We start from the raw sequence: 26,242 nt of genomic DNA on the forward strand, positions 1-26,242 counted from the left end.
GAACTGCTGACTTAGAGAATGCCCAACTAGAAACAAAGCAAAGCAACACTTAGCCTCCACACATAGGCCTCTGTAACAGATGTAACAGATGTAACAGATTTGGCATTTGAAGTGTCTTATCAGCACCTTAAAATGCTGAACCAACTATGAGAGATTAAGGCCCTTTTATCTAAGCAAAATCACAGAGTCTGCAAACTCAACCGCATTATGGGTTTCATCACCTTCAGTTGTCATCTCTGTTTAGCATGCATTATGGATAAAAGGAAGATATAAACAAGTATGAAGAATGCTGTAAAATGGTGCATTGATTGATTTAAGATCTGCCTTTCAATCTGAGCATTAATTAATTAAGTGCTTACATTTAAAATGTTACTGCTATCGATTTAACAAAACCACTGCATAGATGCTCTTCAGCACCCTGAGTGAAGGGGGATAAGATCAGAAGGGCCGAGTGGGAAGACGTCTTCAAACCATGTAGTATAGAACCTTGGGGCCCCTGAACTCTCCTACAATACGTGGTGTGGGATTACTTGGCAAAGAAGAGATGGTCTCAAGGTCAAAAATCCAAAAATTACAAGCTCATGGATTCATTGATTCAACTACAAATGCTTTATGGTTCAAATTTTTGCCTGTTTATTCAGATTTTATTCATGGGATTTATCTGGAGCTTGGAAAAACCAGTGGACATTTTACCTAGCGATTCTGGAAGTATTAGTCCAAAAATGTCACTTTCCATGCCCTGGAAAATGAGCACAAGGCAGCATTGTGTGCCGACAAAACTACCGGCTGTTTAGGAATTGTGGGAGTTAAAGTCCAAAACACCTGGGGGGCTAAAGTTTGCCCATACCTGGTACAGACCTATATAGAATACAATGAGGCCATCGCTTCTTGATCCAGAACATCTCTGTTGATAATCTGGAGTGCGTTCCTGTTTAAGTGAGCACCCAGCCTTCATGCACTCATTCTTGTCCCTCTTGGTATTGCTAATTTAATTGGGAGTGTTACACCCACATGTTTTGAAACATCACTTTCCTTTGGCAGTCACCTCTGTTGCAATTATTTATCATATTTGTGTCCTGCCCTTCTTGCAAGCTGCATAGGGTGGTGTTTGTGGGTTTTTCCCACTTTGTCTTCACAATAACAGCTCTGATGCTGCAATTTAGGCTGAGGATCTGGTGGTGTTTCCAAGCATCATAATTTTCGCTGGGACTCAGTGGTGGTGACTTCTTTGACCGAACCAATCCAATTTTTATGTTGTTATCCTCCTGCCTTTGACCTTACTAAGCATTATCACCTTTTCTAAGTAAGGCTTGTCATGATATGTCTAGAATACAACCATCAGTTGTCTTGGCTTTTAGGTGACTTCAGCAAAATTTGCTCTTGGACATATTTATATGTCCATGGTACCAGAAAAAACTCTCATCCAGAACTGCATTTCAAATGAGCGGATTCTCTTCCAATCAGCTTTGTTCACTGTCTTACTTTCACAACCATACCCAGAAATACAGCAGCATGAACAATCCTCCTGACTTATTTATTTCTATACTTCAGGATCTTGTCCTGTTCCTTCATAGCACTATGTGGGAAAGTGAGGTTGATCCCATGGGCAAAAGATTGCGCCAAGTTTAAAATAACACGTACACACTGTCATTTCGGCTTTACTGTGATGAAAAATCTCCTCTGTTGTACCTTTAGGTATCATCCTTTCAACCATCGTGACATCAGATTCTCAAAAACTGCCTTTCCTGCTGATACTGGATGCCAAAACGTTCAAAGAAATTGCCCGAGCCACTGTTGATGTGAAGCTCCACTTGGACTTACATGGCTCCTTCATCCCGCAGAAGGATTTGAAAACAGAGCATGAGGGAGATTTGGACAGAGAACAAGAGTAAAACCCTGCTCTGACTTATACAACAATCACGTACAAGGCCTGCTTTAAACAATTGAGAAATCTGTTTAACCTCCAGTCTTCCGTTGCTGTGGCTTTCTAGTGACCAGAGCTGCTCAAGTAATGGCATTGTGCTGGCACAGTGTATATGTGGCATTTAGCATGTATTGTTTCATACTGTGAAATATTGAACTGATCTAGTCCAAGGCCATCCTGCACTGTTAAAGAGAATGCTGCAGAGATGCCTCTTCCCTGTCACCCTCAAAATCTGTGGAAACGAGCAATATCTGGAGGACAAAGGCTTTAATGCCAGTTGCATAGTAGTAAATTTGGAGGCACAGCTGTAATTTTAACCAACTGGCTCTACATTTGGCCTCTGGTGCAACCAAGTGCAAATCTGTGCCATCCCCTTCAGATATTCCGAAGGGAATTACCTCTCCCTCCCTCCTTCCCCCCTTAACCTGTTTTGTCAGTATAATTTATAAAACTTGAACTCAAAACTGGATATAAAAATGAGAGGAGAGAAAATAATGCCATTTCAACTTGCAAGTGATTGTATGACCAAATGCCCTTTGCATTTCGAATCTGCGGCTGATAGAAGACTCTTGTTCCTAGCCGCCGTCAAGCTCACTTTGCCTTGTGGCCACACTTTATTTTTGTTCCCACCATTGCACTACTACACCATTTTTATCCCATTAGTGTTTGTCGTTGTATGTTGAAGAGGTTCTAGATGCGCAGTATGAAGTAGGGATGTCATCACAGGGCCACAAACATGACATGGCACAGAACTGAATAGGGTGCCCAGATGATCTGAAGAGAGCAAAGTGATCTCAAAGAGGAATACATCTAGTTCAGAAGTTGATGGCGCCATGTCTTGCGCTGATTTGTGGGGAAGCGATTCCACTCTGGTCACTTTTGTTGTCTTCTGAACTAAAACAAGTATTTCAGGTTTTCACAGTAATGTCTAACACATTCCTAATCTTTACTTTACAGTTACAGACAGCCTTGTGATAGGGAACCAGACACAGGCTTGCAGCAAGGGAAGCCTGGGTTGTGCTTAAGGGGACAGTGTAAAGTTACATCACTTTGCACAATCCACACACAGTTTTATAACTTCATCTGCTGGCTTCTGTAAATTATTCCGTAATAGTTTCAAAGCAGCCTTGAACTAACCAAAAAAGGTGACAGTTTCACAGTGGTTTTGAATTACATTTTTACCGGAAGCCTCACTGCTGTCATGCATACAACTATGGCCGGTATAGGGTTCTTGTTCTCTTTGTGGTGCCAAGATCTATAGCTGCAGAATATTTGTGGCAGCATTAGCAAGGTATTTGATTCTCTGCAATGTTTCTGTGCCTGTGAGCTGCTTGAGCAAGCGTGTTTACAATGTGATGTGCAGCATGAGTCACTCTTGGCTACTTTTATGTAATCTGTTCATCAAGGCCTTGCAAAAGCCAAAACGGGGGGAAAACCTCATTAATCTCGGCTTTGTCAGAATTGTCATTGTTTTAGGAACAATTGTCATCTGATTTGGGTGCTTTTATTTCCTCCATTCAGTGCTCAAAGTGAAATGTCAAATCAAGGTGCTAAATAATTTTTTTGACCAGAGATATTTAGATGTAGCTTCTGTTGTTAAAATGAATCTCCGGAAGCTTTTGAAGGAAGACTGTTCAATGGGAAGGAATCATTATGCTTTGTTTCAAATTCCATGTGTTTTGTGTATTTTAAAATTATATTTTGATTATATGCAAAGCAAGCCTTTTGACTCATCCCACTGTGCTTGGTTTTGTTCTGTGAGAACATCTAATACAAGTTCAGTGTGTTTACTGCCTCATAAGTGAATAGTGCTTTGTCATTTCATGAGAAGCAAGACTGGTTCTCCATTTGTACTTGTACATTTTGGTTTCACAGGCTGCCTATTTAAGGGAAATAACCAAGTTAACTAAGCTTCGGATCCAGAGAACCTTGCAATTATCAGCGGCAAAGTAAATTACACGTGTTGTAAACACAAAACCACAATCATGATGATATTCCCTGAGGTCAATCCAGCAAAACATTTTAGTAGAATTAAGATAAATGTAGCTGAGTACAGTATTCTGAAGCCTGAAGTAAGTAAAGAGTAGATATGATTTGGTTTCAACCTAAAATATGTATGATAAAAAAATAATGAGCATCTGACTGAGCTGTTGAAAACATATAATCTAATTATCTTGTGTCATGAATATGTAAGTTGTGCCAACCTTTCTCATTAGGAAACTGCAGATCATGTACATTTTTGAGGTAAGATACAAGCCTCATACATATTTGCGGTGCTCAATAGTCAGGATTGGCTCTACTGAGTAAATCCTATGCCTCCGAAGCTGGATTGAGACACAAGGTTTTATAGTTTCTGTGAACAATGGAACTTCCCACTATTTTGTCCTTATTTGTCAAGGTTCATAATTTCCATAGCTTTCTTCCCACTGTTGCAGAAAATAATACTCCTGCAGTTTTTTGTCTAGGATTTAATAACTTATAATAAAAACTTTATTTATACGCCACCCCCATCTCCCTGAAGGAGACGGCTCACAGAAGCATGACCAGTGCTAAACATAAATAATATAAAAGCTATCACAACATAAATTTATGACTATAAACATGCATAAAATGACACATAATACAAAAAATTAAAATTCCTAAAATTCAGCGATGCCTGCGGATAAAACTGACAATCTTAAAATTAGCAATCCAAGTGCCGTCTAACAATTACAACTACTCAAGGTCAAGGGCCTGTGTAAAAAACCAAGTTCTTAGACTAGACCAACCACTTCATCACATTTACTAATTCCACTGAGTGCTACACTTAAAATCCGGGAAGCCACTGCTCCCACCACATTAGTTTGGCTTCAAGTGAAGGAGAGAGGATTCTTTGCGTATTTTTAAGAGGGGTGGCGGCAGTCTTTTACAACATTTCAGAAGGCGGTGGGGAACTGGATTTTTGGAAATCATCTGGAAGTTTGGCCTTTTCTGTAATGTAGTGGCATTCTTGGTTCCCAGGTTGAAAATGTGGGAGGGGAAGTTGTGGGAGGAGCTAGACCACCCACCCAGGTAAGGGAGAGTTCCCTCGCTGCCATTACCTTTTCCTCCGGGAGCAAGTTGCCAAAACAATTCCTTCCTTTTTAAAAATCCTTTCTGGGTCCCTCCCTCCTTCCCTCCCTTCCAGAGAGGCAAAGGGATTGTTGCAATTGTCACATCAAGATAGAATTCCTTGGAAATAAGGCCCACTAAGTTGAATTGATCTAGTGCCTTTCTGAGCGGTCTAGGCAGTGTTCCAGAACTATTATCTCATTATTATCAGAGGCAAAGAGGGAATGTTGCAACCGACCACCTTGATTAGCATCGAATAGCCTTGCAGCTTCAAAGCCTGGCTGCAGTTATGCTGTGATGCAAGTATCCTCTAGTAATTTGTTTGTATATGATTTTGAAAGTACAGTAGAGTCTCACTTATCCAACATAAACGGGCCGGCAGAACGTTGGATAAGCGAATATGTTGGATAATAAGGAGGCATTAAGGAAAAGCCTATTAAATATCAAATTAGGTTATGATTTTACAAATTCAGCACCAAAACATCATGTTATACAACAAATTTGACAGAAAAAGTTGTTCAATACACAGTAATATTATGTAGTAATTACGGTATTTACAAATTTAGCACCAAGATATCACGCTATATTGAAAACATTGACTACAAAAATGCATTGGATAATCCAGAACCTTGGATAAGCGAGTCTTGGATAAGTGAGAGACTACTGTATCAACATGGGCTTCCTTTGCTTAGACCCTACTCTTGGAAGGCAATCATACTTGGCTACGAGTGATAGCCTTGAATGAATGACAATGCATGCATTTGGGTGTGGGAAAACCTATTTATTATATCTAGAACTCTCTTAATGTCTGATTTGACCCTTATTGTGATGAATATGGGCCCTACAAACATTCATGCCACCATAAATGCATTTGGATCCCTTTGTAGCAAACCGGGATCAGATTCCTTGGGAGCACCATCTCAGGCTACTTTATTTCCTAGGCATCAGCATTTATATATCATTCCACAGTTTAAGTCAACCCATACGACCGGGCTGTCCAGTTCCTTATAAAAACACATTCTGCTTAGAATAAGAAATGGAGCCGCAGTTGGGAAATGAAGATGCTTGTGATGATATTTTATTCCAAACAGGGTGGATTGCCTTACAAAGAAATCACCTCTAATTGTACCCTGACAAGGAGCTTAACACAATACAGGGAGATTGCAATCAAATTGCCACAGGGTGAGCCTATCTGGTTGGGACGTTGCTTTGAGAGTTCAGTTCCACCTAGACATTGATAAACTGCCTTTTGATTAGACACAATGGTTCGAAGCCGGGCAGGCATGAAGAGCACCAGGACAATGTAGGAATGCATTGCTTTTCCCATTGTCACTGGTGTAGGACTCTCCGCAGAGGCAACTGGCAACCAAACTGTGTGAAACGCACACCACTGTCTTCTTTTAGGTGGTTGAAAAGCTTAAGTGGCTGAGTGGGAAAAGGAAAGGGCCTGAGGCTGTTAGGAATGGTGGGAGTTGAAGTCCAAAACACTTGGAGGACGCAAGTTTGCCTATGACTGATCTAGTCCAACCCAATGCCCAAAATCCAGCTAAAACATCCTTAGCATGTTGCTGCCCAGACTCATCTTGAAGCAGAGCAGGTCCAAGGTAATTTTCAAGTATAGGCGAACAGAAATTTTGCTCCCCCCCCCAAAAAAAAGCAATCACTGAAAAATAAAAGCGTTGGATAAGCGAAAATGTTGGATAATAAGGAGGGATTAAGGAAAAGCCTAAATAAAGAACAACACTCTGAAAAATGGGGAAATCCAGACAGGAAGCAATCAGGGGCAGCTAACACCTCCCAAAAAAAGATCTCCCAGGCAAGAGCAAGCCAGGCCTTGAAGCTACAGGGCCATTAAATGCTAATCAGGGTGATTAATTACAACATCGACACCTGCCTCCCAACAGACGAGAGCTCTTTCTGCCACCCTGGACATTATTCCACAGACAAATAAACCCCACTCTTCTCTAGTCAATTGTTTCCATTGTCAAATGCTTTTACTGTCAAGAAGTTCTTCTAATGTCCAACCAAAATCTACTCTCCTATAGCTCCAAACCTTTAGATCTCCTTGGAGACATCCTCTTTGTGACACCAGCTTACAACAAAATGAGTTGAGATAAACGAAGAAGGGGTGAGGAGGAGAGATGGGCATCCACATAACAATAAATCTAGGACTGCACTTCAGAAGTAATGCAGTTGGATGCCCCTTTAACTGCCATCGCTTAGTGCAGGGGTCCCCAAACTAAGGCTCGGGGGCCGGATGCGGCCCTTCAAGGTCATTTACCTGGCCCCCGCCCTCAGTTTTGTAATATATTTTTATATCAGTTTTAATAATATATTGTATATACATATAATATTGATAAAAATATTATAATGTTATACAATATAATACTAATAATAATACCATATAATAATATTAATTATATGTTATATATTACATATAGTATTACAGTATAGTGGTATAGTTTAATATAGTAATGTATAATGCTAATATGTTGCTATGCTAATAATATAATATATTGTATGTACATACAGCTGCTCTGAGTCCCCTTCGGGGTAAGAAGGGTGGGATATAAATGTAGTAAGTAAATAAATAATTAATTTTAGACTTAGGCTCACCCAAATTCTGAAATGACTTGAAGGCACACAACAACAACAACAACAACAACAACAATCCTAATAAACTTGACTATCTCATTGGCCAGTAGCAGGCCCACACTTTCCATTGAAATCCAGATAGGTTTATGTTGGTTAAGACTGTTTTCATTTTAAAATATTGTATTGTTCTTTCATTGTTGTTGTTGTTGTTGTTGTTTTGCACTACAAATAAGACATGTGCACTGTGCATAGGAATTTGTTCGTATTTTTTTTCAAATGATAATTCGGCCCTTCCATAGTCTGAAGGATTGTAGACTGGCCCTTTGCTTTAAAAGTTTGAGGACCCCTGGCTTAGTGCTATGGAATCGGCACTCTTTGCCAGAGAAGGCTAAAGACCCTGTAAAACAACTCCCGTGATTTCATGGAATTCCACTGTGGCAGTAAAAGTTGTGTCAAGTTTTACCAACTGATTTCATTCCAGTGGAATAGATTTGAATTTAAGCAGGTCATCCCTACCAGGAAAATGAGCTATCTTGGTGCTGTGCCACAACAACATCGCTCACCTTTAATATTGCCTGCCCACAAGTTGTGTTGTTAGCTTAACTTTGCACAAGACGTCTTTCAACAGATTGGAGCATGGCGCAATCCTTTAAGTGGCTGGACTGATTTCAAGCGTCCTAATTGCATCCGGAGTGGATGATTTGATCCCGCGTCCCTGAAGTCACTCAGCTGGCTATTTAATTCAACGATCTTGATAGAGCCAAGGCTGCAGAATTGATCCCAGACAAATTGGTCAGACCAAAAACAAACAAACAAACCAAAGGAAGAGGATATTGCCGGAATCCAACTATTTAACGTAATCAAATGGTTCGTGGATATTACTTGGGTGCACTCAGCATTATTATTGGAGCAAAATCTTGCCTAAAACCAGTTTGATTCAATAGTTTTCAAAAATAATGACATTAATCGATTTTATTATTTATTAGCATTGCCCGGGTTATTTGAAACAGTCAATTTTTTAATTGTACAAAATGCATAAGGTTGTGGGTGAACTACAACTCACGTCATGCCAGGTTAACCCTGAGAAACTCTGTCAGTATTTAAAGTTTGTGCTGTTGGGCAAGTTTGCTCTGGGTGCATCATGGGTGGGGTTACATCAGTGTGCTCTCTGGCTATAGGGTAAACTACAACTCCCACTATGGTGAGTCAGTCCCCTCAAACCCCTCCAGTAGATTGAGTTAGTCATTGGAGTTCTGTGTGCCAAGAGTGGACCAGGTCCATCACTGGTGGAGGTCAGTTTTTGTGGTTGCGAGTGAACTACAACTCCCAGAAAGGAAGGTCAGTAATGTTATGTAGTAATTTACTGTATTTACGAATTTAGCACCAAAATATCACGATGTATTGAAAACATTGACTACAAAAATGCGTTGGATAATCCAGAACGTTGGATAAGTAAGACTCTACTGTAGATAGAAGATAAATTATATTTATTATTTATTTATTTATTTATTTATTTATTAGCGACATTTATATCCCGCCCTTCTCAACCTGAAGGAGACTCAGGGCGGTATACAAGTATATATACATACAATATATTATATTATAGTACAGTAGAGACTCACTTATCCAACACTCGCTTATCCAACGTTCTGGATTATCCGACACATTTTTGTAGTCAATGTTTTCAATAGATCATGATATTTTGGTGCGAAATTTGTAAATACAGTAGAGTCTCACTTATCCAACATAAACGGGCTGGCAGAACATTGGATAAGCGAATATGTTGGATAATAAGGAGAGATTAAGGAGAAGCCTATTAAACATCAAATTAGGTTATGATTTTACAAATTAAGCACCAAAACATGTTATACAACAAATTTGACAGAAAAAGTAGTTCAATACGCAGTAATGCTATGTAGTAATTATTGTATTTATGAATTTAGCACCAAAATATCATGATGTATTGAAAACTTTGACTACAAAAATGCGTTGGATAATCCAGAATGTTGGATGCAGGATCGGTAAATGTGGCTGTGCCCGGCCACGCGTTGCTGTGGCGAAGTATGGTGGTATGGGAAATAAAGTATTGAGGAATTGGTGGTAGTTAAGGTAAAGAGTCCCCTGGGCTGAGTGGGTTGCTAGGAGACCAAGTGAGCGGAGCTTAGCCTTCTAACTGGCAGCAATTGGATAAAAACAATTATTCCTCTCCCTCTAATTAGGACTTTATTTTTCTTTTCTTTTTGCTGTATCAACCTAGAGGCATGGATGAGGGGTTGTGATGTCAATTTTCGAGGTTGTGGGGTGTTTACTTTTGTTGTTTTGTCCACTGCCGTGATGCCATCACTCTTTTATATATAGAGATTTAAATCCTTAATTCATTGACATCATCATCAGGAGCAGCGAGGCCACGCCCACTCAGGCTGGCCACGCCCTCTCCGGCTCACCCCTCTAAGCTCCGCCCTTTAAGGGGTGGGGCTGGAGGAGGAGTGCGTCGCGGTGGGATGACGTTACGACGGCGCCCGGCACGAAGGAGAGCGGGCTGCTGAGGCGCGAGCGGAGACTGAGGGAACGAGAACGAGAGCGGGGCAAGGCCCTCCTTGCTTCTGAGCAGGGAAGGAAACTACTCGAGGCCGTGGTCTCTTCTTCCTGCAGGCCGCGATGTCCTCCGGGCCTCAAGGCAGCGCCGTGGCCGACCCCCAGCACCCGGCGCGGCTCCTGCGGGCCTTGAGCGCCTTCCGCGAGGAGGGACGCTTCTGCGACGCCCACCTGGTGCTCGAGGGGCGAGAGATCCCCGTCCAGACCAACATCCTGGCCGCGGCCAGCCCCTATGTCCGGTGAGAGAAAGCGCGGGAACACAGAGGCCCACTAGGGCCCTCCAGGCGTTTGGGACTCCCAACTCCCACCATTCCTAACAGCCTCAGGCCCCTTCCTTTTCCCCTTCAGCCGCTTAAGCTCGGAAACTAATTTTGCAGCCAGTGGAGTGATTATAGGATAGGTGTAATATGCTCGCTCCTAGATGTTCCTGTAAACAATTTGTCTGCCGTATTTTGAACTAGTTGGAGTTTCCAAACTTGGTACTAGGGCAGGGGTCCTCAAACTTTTAAAGCAGAGGGCCGGTCCACAATCCTTCAGACTGTGGAGGGGCCGAATTATCATTTGGAAATTAAAAAAAAAACCCAACAAATTCCTATGCGCACTGCACATGTCTTATTTGTAGTGCAAAACAACAACAGCAATGAAAGAACAATACAATATTTAAAAATGAAAACAATTGTAACCAACATAAACCTATCAGGATTTCAATGGGAAGTGTGGGACTGCTTCTGGCCAATGAGATAGTCAAGTTAATTAGGATTGTTGTTGTTGTGTGCCTTCAAGTCATTTCAGACTAAAATTATTTATTTATTCATTTACTACATTTATTTATAACATTTATATCCCACCCTTCTCACCCCGAAAGGGACTCAGAGCAGCTGTATGTACATACAATATATTGTATTATTAGCATAGCACAATATTAGCATTATATATTACTATATTGAACTATACCACTATACTGTAATATTATATGTAATATGTAACATATAATTAATATTATTATATGGTATTATTAGTATAATATTGTATATAATGATAATATTATCAATATCATATGTATATACAATATATTATTAAAACTGATATAAAATATATTATAAATGAGGGCGGGGGGGCAGGTAAATGACCTTGGAGGGCCGCATCTGGCCCCCGGGCCTTTAGTTTGGGGACCCCTGTACTAGGATAAGGGTAACCCAATGTAAAGCACATTGCAGAAGTACAAACTTTGCATTACCAGTACATGCTTATCCATGGCTTTCCCAATTTTTCCTCAGAATATCTCTGACACTTTGCATTACTGCCTTTGCAGAGGTAGCCAATAGTGCCTTTCGACTTCCATTCCTCGCAGATGATGATGATCATGATGATTATGATGTTTATTTATGCCCCGCTTTTTATCTCCCAACAAGGAGACTCAAAGCAGTTTATGCTAAAAGCCTTTTTATTCTATGCTTTACTATTTGTCGTCAATCCACTCATTTGGGTTTCACGCCGATCTACCATTTGCCAAAATAGATGATCCTGTCCTCTTCTTTTTCATTTCTGGCTGAATAGGTTTAAAATCTACAAACATGAAAGCATGAATTAAATATAAACAGTGTTTTTTTTAAAAAACAGTTTAAATCCATCAAAACATAACCAAAAACCACAGCACCCCTGACATGATTTTTTTAAAAAAAATTCTTTTAATGGCAATTTTAGACAATATTTTAAATAATATTTTACATTTCTGTCCATCAGAAAGCAAAGATGTTACTTCCTCAGCCAGCCATGAGGACAATGTCAGATTTCTTAAAATGAGTTATCACTTGTAAACTTCAGTTTCACAAGAGAGCTTCTTTCACCAACTCACTCTTACAGCCTTAACACATTGAGAAATTTCACTGCCGTAAGACACTTTGGCCCCTTTTCAAGCACTGAGAGGCACAGAGCTTATCACGTGTTCCAGGGTTGAAAAAAGGTAGAAATGTCTTGAAAAGAGGGACCTCTGAACACAGGCCAGCAATTGTGTTCAGAGCTCCTACCTCTTATCACACTTTACTCCCATGTTTACAACTGAAAAACAGGTGTGATGGGAACCATCAAAAGTTTCCCATCATGTTTCATTGCCCAACCATTAGCAGTCTCTTGTATCCTATGGGGTTTGATGCAGATTGTTAGGATCCCATGGAAAGAAATGGTTTCAACTTGGATCCCTGTCTCTTGTATCCTTTGAGGTTTGGGACAGAACCACAGGATCTCATGGAAAGAAATGGTTTTAACCTGGATCACTGTCTCGTATCCTATGGGGTTTGATGCAGAACAATAGAATCCCATAGAAAGCAATGGTTTTAATCTGGTTCACTGTCTCTTGTATCCTATGGAGTTTGGGGCAGAACCATAGGATCCCATGGAAAGAAGTGGTTTTAAACTGGTGTCAGTCTACTTAAATGTAAGGGGTTTTGGGCAGGGCAAGGGATCTCTTGGTTTTCAGATATTGTTGTTTTTCCTGCTTTAAAAAATACTGACCTTATGATGAATTTAAGATGAATGTATTGGCAGCTCTTAAGTTTCCACTTGTGAGTGTGATGGGGAGGCAAAACTCGAACTGTGACAATATAAGAGAGGTGATTTTCTACTCTTAAAGGGTTCCCCTCTTAATGTGATGAGGTGGTTAGATCCTAAATAAGATGAAATGGCAACAACCGTTCTTGATGGTTTGCCCTGGATATACCTTGCTTCTGTAAACACAGAACTTAAAAATTATTACTATGTTTATTATTTATACCTCGCTTTTTCTCTTCATAAGGAGGCTCAAAGCCTGACTAGTAGGAAAGTTTTGTGGAGCATGTCCCATATGTATCTGTTTCGCAGAACTGCTAAATTATGCTCTGCCTCCCGGCCATCTTTAGGATTAAGGAAATGAGCCTTCCAGTTATGCCTGAGGCTTATCTCCTTATTTGACTTAAGTAGTCTTTACCAGAATTCAAGACTGGCATTTTTTGGCAGTAACGAAACTCATTCTTGCTGCCTTATTTTTATGGCAAAGTACCAATATTTTTCAAAGTTGTGTGACAGATTGCTTGGCTTGGCTTCCTTTCGCACAAACATTTATTTTAAAAAAAACGGGGCCGGGGGGGGGGCATACTTTTCTCACAGTTGCTTAAAGTATTACTATCAGAATGAGACAAAGTAGTACTTTAAAGAATGGTTTCATATTTTGAAAAGTTCAAAGTTAAAGCAGTCCACATTTAGTAGTCTTGAATATATTGAGCCCATATAAGGTATATATTAGTCACTCACAATCCTGTGGGATCAATTGTGTTTATAAACTGGGTGGGGGACTCTGGCCTCTTCTACACTGCAATAAAATCCAGATTATCAAAGTAGATAATCCACATTGTCTGCCTTGAACTGGATTATATGAGTCTAAACTGCCATATAATTCAGTTCAGAGCAGATAATCTGGATTTTATATGGCAGTGTAGAAGGGGCCTCTGTGGCCCTCACCAGCAAAACCAAAGATGAAAAATCCTAGGAACTGCAGTTCAAAACTATTTGGAGGGCTCATCAGTTATCAGTCCTGAGGTATAACCATTTATAGGGTGGTAGTTGGGAATTTTTGACCATTTAACTCTTTTCAGTGAGAACTCCCATAATTCTTCCCCATTGGCCATGCTGCCTGGCACTTCCGGGAGTTACAGGCCAACATGTCTGAAAGGCCACGGGTTTAATTCATGAAACTTTTGATTTCCCCTGGGGGAAATTGTAGGATATGGAGAATATTGTTTTTTTATCTCTCACTTTTCTTCCAACATGAAATGTAACAGCAGCTTACATTGAGTTCATTATCTGATGTCTCCCATCCAGAACCTAATCAGATCCATGCTTGCTTAGCCTCAGGCTTTGTTCACATCTTCAGGCCATATCTAGGCCTATGGTAGAAACTGTAGAAACCACAGCTCTCAAGGCGTTTTTCTTCAGCGACCATTGAATATCACCAATATGGACAGCAATTGGGGATAATAGGAATTTAAGGGAAACAAAATCAGATATACATAAAGCAGGCTTTAAAAACTCAGAGCTGTATAAGACAAGAACAATAATTGTTAATAGCCGTCACATCTTGGTTCAGATCTTTCTTTCTCTGCTTTCATGAATTATCTCCTTTCTGTCTAGCCCAGTTGTTTAGCTAGCAAGCCTAGTGAGTCCTTCCCTTTTCTCTTTTCCTCTCCCTGCCCCACCCAGTCCTGCTGCTTCTCCGTGCACATTTATTGAACATTTAAAGACAAACGCACAAACCCTACATAATATTGTTAAGACAAAAAATAGGTCTGTAGACAAAGACCAGGCTCAGATGACTAAAGCTTTATGCTTTCATTGCAGTCCTAACTTGTATATATTATCTTTTGATCCTCTTAACTCCTTAGAAGCACATTGTCCTATGAGCAGGCAAAATCATGTGCTGTTATGATTCAGAGGCAAGAAGAAGCCTGGCTCTGACCCTCCGCCAGACTAACTTGTAGCGTCACTTTGGCTGAGTGTTGTCTTGGCTCTGTTCCCTTCCTGCTCTCAATTCACATGCTGTTCATGTTCCATTTCCCTTGGGGTGTCAAGGGACATAGGAAGGTGCATAATTTGTTTACCAACATTATGTATAGAGGTCACTGTCAGCATTCCTAGTGGAATTTGGTCAACATGGGATCATTTGCAAAGATCTGGAGTGGTAACTCTTATGATGATCGGGAGTTGAGAAAGGATTGGCTGGCAATTAATTAAAAGGTAGCTTCCTGAAAGTGTTCTGATTTGTATACAGTGATGTCTAAACATCATCCGAAGCTGGTGGGCCCTTTCAGTCTCCAAAAGTCATGTTTCCTTTCATAATTCAACAGAAAAAGACCTACAGAGTAAGGGCTTTACATCATTTTCTGCTGAACAGTCCCTAAGTTTCACCTGCCTACAATATATAGTTTTTCTGACAATAAATTCGTGTTTTAAAAACATAGAAATTTGGTTGATTGTTTTTGCGACACAGGAGATCTGACATCTAAAAGCTGAGGCTTGAGTTTCACAACCTATTGCATAAACATTGAAAAAATACTATTAATATTTGAAGGCAAAGAAGCTGTCTTTTGTACTATTTTAACTGAGCAGTTCTTCTCCAGTTCCTTGCTTCAGATTAAATGCATGTTGATGCCCCTTTAAATAAAATAACACAGGCAACGCCTATTTAAAAGCTGACTGGACACCTTAGGTCTTAACATATACCTATTATTACAGGATGCAGTGCAGTGTTTACTGTGATGCAATGTGGAGAGAGTGAGAGTTTGTTATTTCCTTCTTGTGAGGAAGCAAAACACAAATGAGCTTATCCCAACAGGGAGGTGTGGCAGCAACATTTTGGGATTTGTTTTCCCCCCTTTCTATTTTGATTGCAGTCAGCGTGCATTGATCTACAATAGTGATTCTCAGAGAGTTTCGTTAGCGCTCATCTCCATTTCTAAGCTGAAGAGACAGTGTTGACTGTAGCCGGCATGACTGCATGGAGCACAATTACCTTGTTGCTGGAGCGGTACCTATTGATCTACTCATATTTGCATGTTTTCAAACTGCTAGGTTGGCAGAAACTGGGGCTAATAGCGGGAGCTCACCCCACTCCCCAGATTCGAACCGCCAACGTTTCAGTCAGCAAGTTCAGCAGCTGTTATGGTTGAGCCTTCGGGCTCCGATAATAGAAGAAGGGGGCATAAGACTCCTCGAGAGTCAGACTCTTTCGAGGAGCGTGAACGAAAACGGCTCCGGGATTTGTTTACAGACCCGACAGATGAGGACTCATTTGAGGGTTTTTCTGAGGGTTTGGAGGAAGAGATGGCCAGCTCGGAGGAGGATGACATGGAATGGACTCGTGTGAGGGAGGATTTGGGTGTTGGGGAAACAGGCAATGAAAGCATGGGAGGTGAGTGGCGGGTTGCAGGATCAGACCCATGGACTGGCTGGAGGGATGGAGCGGGATCCACAGCTGGGGATGCTGTGGGGCATAGTCAAAGGTGCTTTAGCTCTGATGAGGATGATGAGTTTGGGGCGCCTGGAATTGGGATGGCAGCTGACAGCGATGAGGAGCTTGAACTGGGATAAATTGGGGTTTGGGATCAATGTCTAATTGCGTTGGGCAAGGTAATCTGGACGGACGCTTGGGCTTTTGTTGGGGAACTTCCTGAAGACGGGTGTGATTCGTTGCTGGATACCTTGGACCTCCGTCGTCTTTTTGACGGGCAATACCTACTCACACTGGATTGACGCTGGACTGACTGACTTCGATTCTGGATTATCCCTTCTGCTGCTTATCGGTGAGACCTTTGGATTCCTAGACGGCTATGTTTGGCTATTGACCTCTGGACCGGATTGGGACCCTGCTGACTGCCGTTTCCCTGACTGCTGAGCCTGGACCTGGATATCGTTGGCTGTTGAACCTTAAATTGAATCCTGACTACGACCACGTTTTCCTTCGCTGCAGGGAGGAATAAACAAGCCTGGTTTAGTCTCCTGCTGTTTCTGAGTAGCAGAGAGGAATCTGCTACCAGTCTGTTATTTACATTCTGACTCCTGTTGATCCTCCTTTGTTTGCATTGTTTGCCAGGCTGAAGTAAGCACTTTTGATTTAATCCGGATTATACTTCTGTTTAACCCGGTTTTCCCCTTTGAGTTGTTTAAGCTCAATCTGAGTTGTTTTTGTGTTACCTATCACACTGAAGTCAAGTGTTTGCCCTGTTCTTTGTCTCCTACGGGCATTTTTAGTTCTGTAATCTCAATAAACTGAGTTTTGCTTTACTCACTGGCGTTCTGTCTATGACAGCAGCTCTGCGATTTAATCCACTGCGCCATTGGGGGTTTCCTCAGTATGACTATATAAATTGTCAATTTAAGAATAGCTGTTGAAATATGTGGCCTGATCTCAGATGTGTGTGACTTTTTATTTTTAGCCTGCCCCAATTTCTGCTAGGCAGGAAATCCGTATTAGTGAATTCACATGAGTTCCTTTGGGGCTGTTGTCAGGCTCTTATGGTTCTAAATTAGTTGCAAATGTTGGGAGACCAGTTAATTGCACTGCAGACCTTGCTGCAGAATACGTATGGCACATCATGTCAGGGTAATCCCCATTTCTCCATGTGCAGATGCTAATTTCTCAAGTAATAACTACATATGAGATACAGAAAGCAGTCCAATTAGGGGCTTCTCTGTTTTATTCTGCAAAGGGATGCAAAAGGTGATCAGTTTTTTTTATATATCTGTCTAAAGCAATCTCATCCTTATTAGCGACATATTTGATCAAACTGCTTGAGTGTAATGATATTTTCCTGGAAAACTGGAATGCATCTTTTAACTTTCTCTTGCATGAAAGAGGCATGGATAAATTTAAAGTGTTACTATCTTTTGAAGAATGTGGTGTGGACACTTTTACATCTCTAACTCCTTTCTTTTTCCTATTTGGCATTGTTTAATTTTATAACATTTTTATTTCTTTTGTTGAAGTCTACAAGGAGACTGATGACTAAATGCTCAGTCACTGTAGAAAGTGGGTGTGCATTTTAATGATGATGTAAGATAAGTTCTGATGCCTATGTGAGAACGTAACATGGTGATAATGGCAGTCACACTGTGATTGTCTTGGGAGATTTTTTGACTAATGTAAGTATTGGGTATTTCTCTTTCTGTGGATGATGTGTTAGCATTTTTATTGGAATTACTTTTTTTTTGCTACTGTACCATGCTGTTATAGAGCAATTTAGAACAGCATAGGATAGTGAGATCCAAGCTGTGGGTTAGACCTGGTGAGAAAAGAAGCCAATAATTTCCAGAATATAACTCACCAAGTTAAAGCAGAAAGACACCGAGGAATTTTATTTAATTTCAGCTGAAAGTGATGCCAGCTTGCGATAGTTCACCAAAAAAAACTTATGTATCCTAGTTTTTATCTCACTTTACACATTTCTCCTTTGTCCTCATCTTTCTTCAGTTGCTGCAGACTGAATTCGAAGTGCAAAAGTTGTCTGACAGTCTTTGAAATGACGATCTGTACGTTTGAAGGAACACTGATTTTAGAAAGTGGTGGTTATTTTCTCTAGCGTTTTATACCTTCCTGTCCTGCTGGAAAGACTGGTGTTGTATTTGCTGCTCTTTTAATTGTGTTGATACTAAATATGTACTTTAAGCTCTGAATAGCCAACACAGCCTCAATTGAAACTCTTAGTTGCTTTTCTGAGACTTTTTTTGCATTTTTTACTCTTCCATCAGTTTTCCAGTAACTGGCCTCTGCAAATTCATGTTAAATCTCCAATTCTTTTCTCTTGCTCTTCATAAACTGGGTTGGTCTGACGTCTGGGGGAAACTATGATTCGGTTAAGGACTTGCTTACTTAAGGAAGGCTACTTTTGTTTAGCTCCTTGGTTTTATGAATATTTTTAGCAATGGGGATTTACTCTGCTACCAGTCCAGGCGTTGCCATCTCTGCAAAGATGTTTTTCAACATTTTTTTCAGAGATTAGCTGACAATGAGACATGAGCTGTGTCAACATAAGCTTGACTTTTACCTTTGAAACCATTCTACTAATATTAGAGCTTACTAAAGCTTGACTGCACATCAGGTGAAGGTTGAAATGTTTGGTCCATGGGCTTCCACCTGCAAAGGGAAATCTGCACTTATATAATCAGGAGTACATATGGATGTTTGATACTCCAGAAAATAATGCCCGACTGCTCACTGGAGGGAATGATATTAGAGGCAAAGATGAAGTACTTTGGCCACATAATGAGAAGACAGAAAAGCTTAGAGGACAGAATTATGCTGGGTAAAATGGAAGGAAAGAGGAAGGGGTCGCCCAAGGGCAAGATGGATGGATGGTATCTTTGAAGTGACTGACTTGACCTTGAAGGAGTTGCGGGTGGCGATGGCCGACAGGGAGCTCTGGCATGAGCTGGTCCATGAGGTCACAAAGAGTCAGAAGCAACTGAATTAATAAACAACAACATGCATGTTTGGAGTGTTGGCATGACTTTAGAATGGAATGTTTTTTTCTATTCTGGGATCTTTGGAGGCTATATGGATTGTGAACTCCTACTCAAAACAAGAGAGACTCAACAAACCCTAGAGGTCCAAAGTGTTATTTTAAAAGAAAAAGTAAACAGCACAAGATGGTCTTGCAGTGTCTTCTAAATTGCTGCTCTTGAAGAAATTGTTCCTCCTTGTTTGGCCAAGGACCCTTTATTTATGACTGCTTTATGAGTTTAAACCTGGGTTATGCTGGGTTGTTGTGTGTTTTCCTGGCTGTATATTAAGAAGTCTTTTGTTTAGTTCCACGTGGAACTACAGTGAATTAAATGTGATTGCAGAGTTGAGAGAAGGTAATATTACTCAATCTGTGAACCTGAAAAAAGGGTTAGGGAGAAAGGGATACTTATATATGGGTCCTTTTTTCATTTTATTTGGAGACATGCAAGTTTTATGACACTGTTATCCACTTAATGCATCTGGGAGAGATGGAGTAACACTTGAAACTAGTATTAATCATGGTAACAGCTCTTGTGAACTGAAGTAAGGATAAGTACACTGGTATTTATATAAAGGTGTTGCAAGGATTTGTTTTTATTTCCTTCGAGTTTTGAGATTGCTCATTTTATACAAAACACCTATAAAGTGAATGTGTAAGCAAAACTCCTGGAAAATTAGCACCCAGAGGAAGGTGTGGTGGAAGCTCACCTCTTTAATGTACCTTGCTGAAGGGCTGGGTGTGACCAGGAAAGGGCAGGGAGAGAACCAAATCCCATCTCCTGTCTGAAGAAAGGGTTTAATAGCAAAGGGCAGTCTTGGGATTCTTTGTACTGATAGGAAATATCATGCCCCTAAGCAGTTCAAAAAGCAAAACTGATATTGACCTGAGAGGGGAAGAAATTCATTACACTATTTTATGTAAATCAATTTTAAAAGTCTTAATTGGGGATCAGTAAAAAGAGTTAGTTTTCTGGCAGCTTAGAAGTCTATGCAGTGTTTAATGAGGGGAGGGGGATAAGTTGGCTTCATTGTAATTTGGTTTAGAGTCAGGTTGGACCCAAGAAAGCAAGTCAGACTACTGTTATGCCTAAAGGCATATGGGGAAGAAGTGTTGTACAGTATACATACATTATCTACTTATACAAACTTATTTCCAATGTATGTGTTCCCCTGGGGTATAGGGGAAGTTGTGATGGCAAAGAGAATATTTAGAAGTGAATATCCGAGTTGCTCCTTTTGCAGTTATGCCCTCTGATTCCGGCCATGAAAGCTTTTGACAACACATAGTCCCCAAATTACAGACAAGATAGGTTCCCTTTCCGTTTTGCTGTGTTATGATGGTCACATAAGTGTCAACTCATTCAGAATGCCAAGAAAGAATGTATGTCCTGTCTAGATCCCGTCACTTTTTAAAAGCAATGATTTTTTCTAATTTCAGAACAAAATTGAACTATAATCCTCCAAAGGTCGATGGCTCCATGTATAAAATTGAACTTGAGGGGATATCTGTTGACACTATGAAAGAGATTCTAGACTACATCTTCAGTGGTCAGGTTTGTGTTTACAAGAGTAATCCTATCTGCCTTTGCATTTCAGGAATTCTGTTTATATTTGCACTTTTAAAATACATATATAAACAGGCAGAAAATAGACTGCAGCGGGTCGTTGGTTGGTTTTTCATGGACCTTCTCATACCTGCTGCTCCTGGGAATCTTGTAGCTAGTGCTAAAATGCATTGATCTTTTCTTTTGAAGCACTATTGATGTTCTGTAGTAGAAGTATGTATTAGTTCTCAATGTAAGTATTATTTTGACTTCTTGAGCACCACACTAATACTACTGTGAACTTACTTATTCAGAAACTTCAGTTGGTCTGAAGAGCAGCAGCCAGACTGCTGATGGGGGCTGGCTACAGGGAACATAATGTGAGTTTTAAAGGCTAATTTAAGTGTATTTATTATATTTGAGGAGCTCCCGGTGGCGCAGCTGGTTAAACTGCTGAGCTGCTGAACTTGCTGACTGAAAGGTCTTCAGTTCAAATCTGGGGGCGGGGTGAGCTCTTGCTGTTAGCCCCAGCGTCTGTCAACCTAGCAGTTTGAAAACATGCAAATGTGAGTAGATAAATAGGTACCACTCAGGTGAGAAGGTAACGGTGCTCCATGCAGTCATGCAGGCCACATGACCTAGGAGTTGTCAACAGACAATGCTGGCTCTTCGGCTCAGAAATGAAGATGAGCACCAACTTCCAGAGTCAAACACGACTAGACTTAATGTCAGGGGAAAACCTTTACCTTACTACATTTGAATTTTACCTAAATCTACACTGTATTTAATTGCTTTTAATTTTGTATTGTTCTTTTTTAAAGTATAGAGATCAATAAGTCAAAGATGGGCAGTGTATAGCTTTCCATGTGTTGGGGACAATTCCCATCGTTTCTTACCACTGGCTGTACTGCCTAGTGCTACTTGGATTTGCATTCTAACAGCATCTAGTGACTTACATATAGAGTACAGGGCTCATGTTGGCCAGTTCTGACTTGGTGAAGCACTTTATAGTGTAGATAATCAAAAGGAAGTGGCACAGGTCCCATAGGTAACATAGACATTTAAAGTGAGCATATTTGGAAGCGCAGAGCCCTGGTGGCGAAGTGTGCTAAAGCACTGAGCTGCTGAACTTGCAGACCGAAAGGTCCCAGGTTCAAATCCCAGGAGCGGAGTGAGCGCCCGCTGTTGCTCCAGCTTCTGCCAACTTAGCAGTTCGAAAACATGCCAATGTGAGTAGATCAATAGGTACCACTCCAGCGGGAAGGTAACGGCGCTCCATGCAGTCATGCCAGCGGCCACATGACCTTGGAGGTGTCTACGGACAACGCCGGCTCTTCGGCTTAGAAATGGAAATGAGCACCAACCCCCAGAGTCAGACATGACTGGACTTAACGTCAGGGGAAACCTTTACCTTTTTTATACTTGGAAAGGAGACAGGAGAAAGTTATAGCTGAATCAGATAATACACTTCTTTGTTTTTCAGTGCTGTTATGTATTCACTAGAGATGTTGTGAAATTGCACTATAATGAGGGGGCAGTTGCAGTGACAGGTATTGGGTATCACTTTTGTCACGTTTGGAACTTGACTTTTGGAAAATATAACCACTGCTATGATGATAAGTTTTGTTTTCTTAATAAACCTTTTGCAGATCAGGCTAAGTGAAGACACCATTCAGGATGTTGTACAAGCTGCTGACCTGTTGTTGCTCACAGATCTAAAAACTCTGTGTTGTGAGTTCCTCGAGGGTTGCATTGCTGCTGAAAACTGCATTGGGATCCGGGACTTTGCTCTTCACTATTGCTTGCACCATGTCCATTATCTTGCCTCCGAATATCTGGAAACACATTTCAGAGATGTCAGCAGCACAGAGGAATTCCTGGAACTTGGTCCTCAGAAACTAAAAGAGGTGCTGTCCTTGGAGAAACTGAATGTTGGGAATGAAAAACATGTTTTTGAAGCTGTGATCCGGTGGATTTCCCATGATCCTGAGCTAAGAAAGGTACATGGTTGAGACCTATCTATCTATCCTATTTATTCAAATCTAACGCACACCATTTGTGACTAAATTTTCTCATCATAATTAGGGTGTACATTAGATTCGCATAGTATGGTATTCTTAGTGCTGAGACAAAACAAAAGGGAAAGCTGCTTCAGTGCCTGGAACTCCTGTGTGGGGGACATCACCTCAAATTTAATTGCAACAGCTCAGTGTTATGCAATCTTAGGATTTTTAGTTTGCCATGCCACTTGTTAAGGATAGCAACCTTCTTAAGCCTCCTCTATTTGATGTCTGTCTGTTTTATAATGTGTCGGTTTATTTCCTGAAGTGTGTGTCTTTGGTTTGCAGTTATCTTAGCTCTATATACTTTAAGACAGTGGGAGGGACTGCAGACCATGTGACTGGTTCAGTGATTGTTGAGAATGGACGACAGTTAAAAGACAGTTGAGGCTTTGGTCTATTTGAGTTCAGAAGCCAGTGTTGGGAGCTAGAAGACAGTTGAGGCTTAAATTCTTTGGAAGTAGACTGTTATTAAAGAGAGCTGTACAGAGCAATATAGTTTTGAAGAGACTGTTAAAGGTTATAATTTAAAGATACAAACTGAAACGTTTTAAAGCTTAACCTGATAAGAAATGTACTACCTGTTTCTTTCAATTTATGAACTTACGAGTAAACAAACACGTTATTTTAAAAGAAGTCAGCTTGAACCTTTATCTGCTGAAAGCATCAAATAGAAACAAAATATCTACATGCCCAGTGATTGCATGAAGTTAGGAGTAAACAAACACGTTATTTTAAAAGAAGTCAGCTTGAACCTTTATCTGCTGAAAGCATCAAATAGAAACAAAATATCTACATGCCCAGTGATCGTCCATTACCCAATAAACTCAAGGAACACTCCTGAAACTCTGCTACCCAATAGGTTATGATCCTAACAGGTCATAAATCCCATTAGGTTGTGATCCTAACAGGTTATAATCCATTATCCCAATGCCACCAGCATTCTGTGGCAAAGAAGGCTCAAGACCTTGTAAAACCACGTGATTTTATGCCATTGAGCCAGGGCAATTAAAGTGGATTCATTCTACAGCATAGATACACCCCAGGGTTTTCTTTTCCATTGCTGCAAGCTTTGGTATTCTAACATTTTTTCAAAGAAGGAATTCTAAGTAGGTAGCAACAGTGATGAGCACCTTTTTTGACCAGATTACAAAGAGTGTATTTTTTGCCACTGTGCATTACATTCACCAGCAAATAGTTTTTTTAGTTCAGGGTTTTGAAAATTGAGGTGCACATTAGAGTTGATGGTGCATTATACTCGAGTAAATATGGTATTTCATGCAAGTGTGGCTATTCTGTGGTTGGCTTCTTTCATTCTGGAAATATTTCCCTGGCTCTCCAGGTTCACATGAAGGATGCGATGTCAGCAGTGTGGGTAGCAGGGCTGGACTGTGCCTACTTGCGGGAGCAGATGATGAGCGAGCCTTTGGTCCGGGAGATTGTCAAAGAGTGCAGCAACATCCCCCTCACACAGCCCCAGCAAGGGGAAGCCATGCTCGCTTCATTTAAACCCAGAGGATATTCGGAATGCATTGTGACCGTTGGCGGCGAAGAACGAGTGTGAGTAGCTTGGGAAAACCCTTCAGATCTTACTGATAGATTTGTATATTTAGGATTAAAATATAGCACCATTCTGCAGTTTTAAAAAAATATATATCGATTGGATCCATTTCCATACGTGGAAATTTTCTTCTGTTTGGCATAAATGTGATCCCAATCTTTGTGCTAGAACAGTGGTGTAAAACTCATTTTCATGGAGGGCTACAAAGGACCATTGAATCCATGAAATGAAAATCCGTGAAGGCAGAAGGCCAAATATAATCACTTTTGATCTGTGGTGTCAAACTTGTGGCCCTCCAGGTGTTTTGGACTTCAGCTCTCAGGATTCCTGGCCATTAGACAAGCTAGCTATGGCTTCTAGGAGTTGGAGGCCCAAACATCTGAAGATCCACAAGTTTGACACCTCTGCTTTTTATCTATGATGTGGACTGAGGATAATGGAAATTGTAATTCAACAGCACTTGTGGTTCTGAGGTTGGGGCAAGGTTAAAGAATGTTGTAAAGTCAGGCATCATATCCATAAGCTTTGTATTTCAATCCAAACCTCACTCTCCTAACTAAACGAAACAAACAGTAGCCTTCCAAATGTGGCTGTATCCCAACTCCCATCAACTCTAGTCATGTCTAATGCTTGATAAATATAGGTGTTGTACTCTAGCACCTGGAGGGCCACAAAAAGGACATGATGGACCAGATTTGGACCACGGGCCTTGAGTATGACACATGTGGCTAGAGTATGGCACAAGATATAATACACTAAATTAGTGTTTTCTGCTTACACAGCAGGAATCAAGTGGCATAATCCTCCAAATAAAGAAAATATTGCTTGATAGGAAATTACTCCACCCTTTTATTTTTATTCAAGGAAAAAACTACAATTATATAAACAAAAGCATACACAGAGCACAAAACAAAAAAGACAACGTCCTCATACACAACAAATGTTTTTTCTTAATATAAAAAACCTAACAACTCAATCTAAGACAATGATCCTAACTACTACAACTTCACACAGCCCTCCTTCTAAACAAATACAGATGCAAAAGTTAAAAATTAATCTATAAATCCATTGCTTTTTAACTCAGATTGGTTTGTGTACATTTTTGACTTTTAGATTTAATTGCAAATTTGAACTATGACATATAGCTCTGCATTAATGCATTAATTTTTGCCTTTTTACCTGTTCAGATCCCGGAAGCCATCATCAGTAATGCGGTGTATGTGCCCTTTATATGATCCTAACCGACAACTTTGGATAGAACTGGCTCCTCTGAGTACGCCCAGGATAAATCATGGTGTTCTTTCAGCAGGTAGGCAGGAAGATAACATGGTTCTTATGCAAAGTGAAGCATGCCTAATGCCCTTAATTATCTGGAAAGTCAAATGGCCTTTTAAAGCCTCTTTGGATCATGGCCTTGGAGAATATTTGAATGATTTAATGGGTGGCTTTCTTTACGTTTTAGTGAAGAGCCAAAGAGAAAATTGAATAAATGCCAAGTTTGTTGATGTGTTGCTGATACTACTACTACTATAGAGATGGATGGATGGATAGTATATGTATGGGACAAGAGAGAAGCCATGAAATGTATGGTCTTGGCTAATGCAAATACACTTACAGCTATGTAGGAAACCTCCTTATTTTGGTAGTGTTCTTAATACTTTATAAGTGTTGTTCAGTGTCTTATAGATACTTTCTAAACCAGTTCATACAGGAATGTTTCACTATGGAACAGTTGGGATCTTACTTGGTATATTCTCCTACCAAATGCAGATTATGAAAACTGCTAATATTTTAGCTTATATTTATTAAGGCAACATTATATAAAACGATCATCTGATATTTTAG

The 26,242-nt window shown here is 40.4% G+C and overlaps 2 protein-coding genes and 1 long non-coding RNA gene across 6 annotated transcripts in view; 2 read left to right on the top strand and 1 right to left on the bottom strand.

Annotated features, from left to right (window-relative positions):
- Window positions 1-3,725, top strand: part of bco1 (beta-carotene oxygenase 1) — a 28,077-nt gene extending 24,352 nt beyond the window's left edge. For both annotated transcript variants that reach the window (XM_003222952.4, XM_062961569.1), the window contains one exon: window positions 1,696-3,725. In XM_003222952.4, coding sequence (XP_003223000.1) covers window positions 1,696-1,892 — 197 coding nt within the window. In that variant the 3' untranslated portion in view covers window positions 1,893-3,725. The remainder of the gene's footprint in view (window positions 1-1,695) is intronic.
- Window positions 3,726-10,089: 6,364 nt separating this feature from the next.
- Window positions 10,090-26,242, top strand: part of gan (gigaxonin) — a 38,896-nt gene continuing 22,743 nt past the window's right edge. Inside the window, exons 1-5 of one of the 3 annotated variants that reach the window (XM_003222967.4) lie at window positions 10,090-10,443; window positions 20,671-20,785; window positions 22,426-22,776; window positions 24,179-24,396; window positions 25,585-25,706. In XM_003222967.4, coding sequence (XP_003223015.1) covers window positions 10,268-10,443; window positions 20,671-20,785; window positions 22,426-22,776; window positions 24,179-24,396; window positions 25,585-25,706 — 982 coding nt within the window. In that variant the 5' untranslated portion in view covers window positions 10,090-10,267. Of the gene's footprint in view, window positions 10,444-19,101; window positions 19,586-20,670; window positions 20,786-22,425; window positions 22,777-24,178; window positions 24,397-25,584; window positions 25,707-26,242 lie in introns of those variants that run through there. The other 2 variants (XM_062962031.1, XM_062962032.1) reach the window with 2 other exon arrangements.
- On the bottom strand, window positions 11,652-19,097 carry LOC134293693 (uncharacterized). The gene is made up of 3 exons (XR_010000656.1): window positions 18,055-19,097; window positions 14,025-14,164; window positions 11,652-11,770 (listed from the first exon to the last, which is right to left on the bottom strand). It is a non-coding gene; the product is annotated as an uncharacterized LOC134293693 (long non-coding RNA).

Source organism: Anolis carolinensis, unplaced genomic scaffold (assembly GCF_035594765.1).
Source record: "Anolis carolinensis isolate JA03-04 unplaced genomic scaffold, rAnoCar3.1.pri scaffold_9, whole genome shotgun sequence".
Classification (NCBI taxonomy): domain Eukaryota; kingdom Metazoa; phylum Chordata; class Lepidosauria; order Squamata; family Dactyloidae; genus Anolis; species Anolis carolinensis.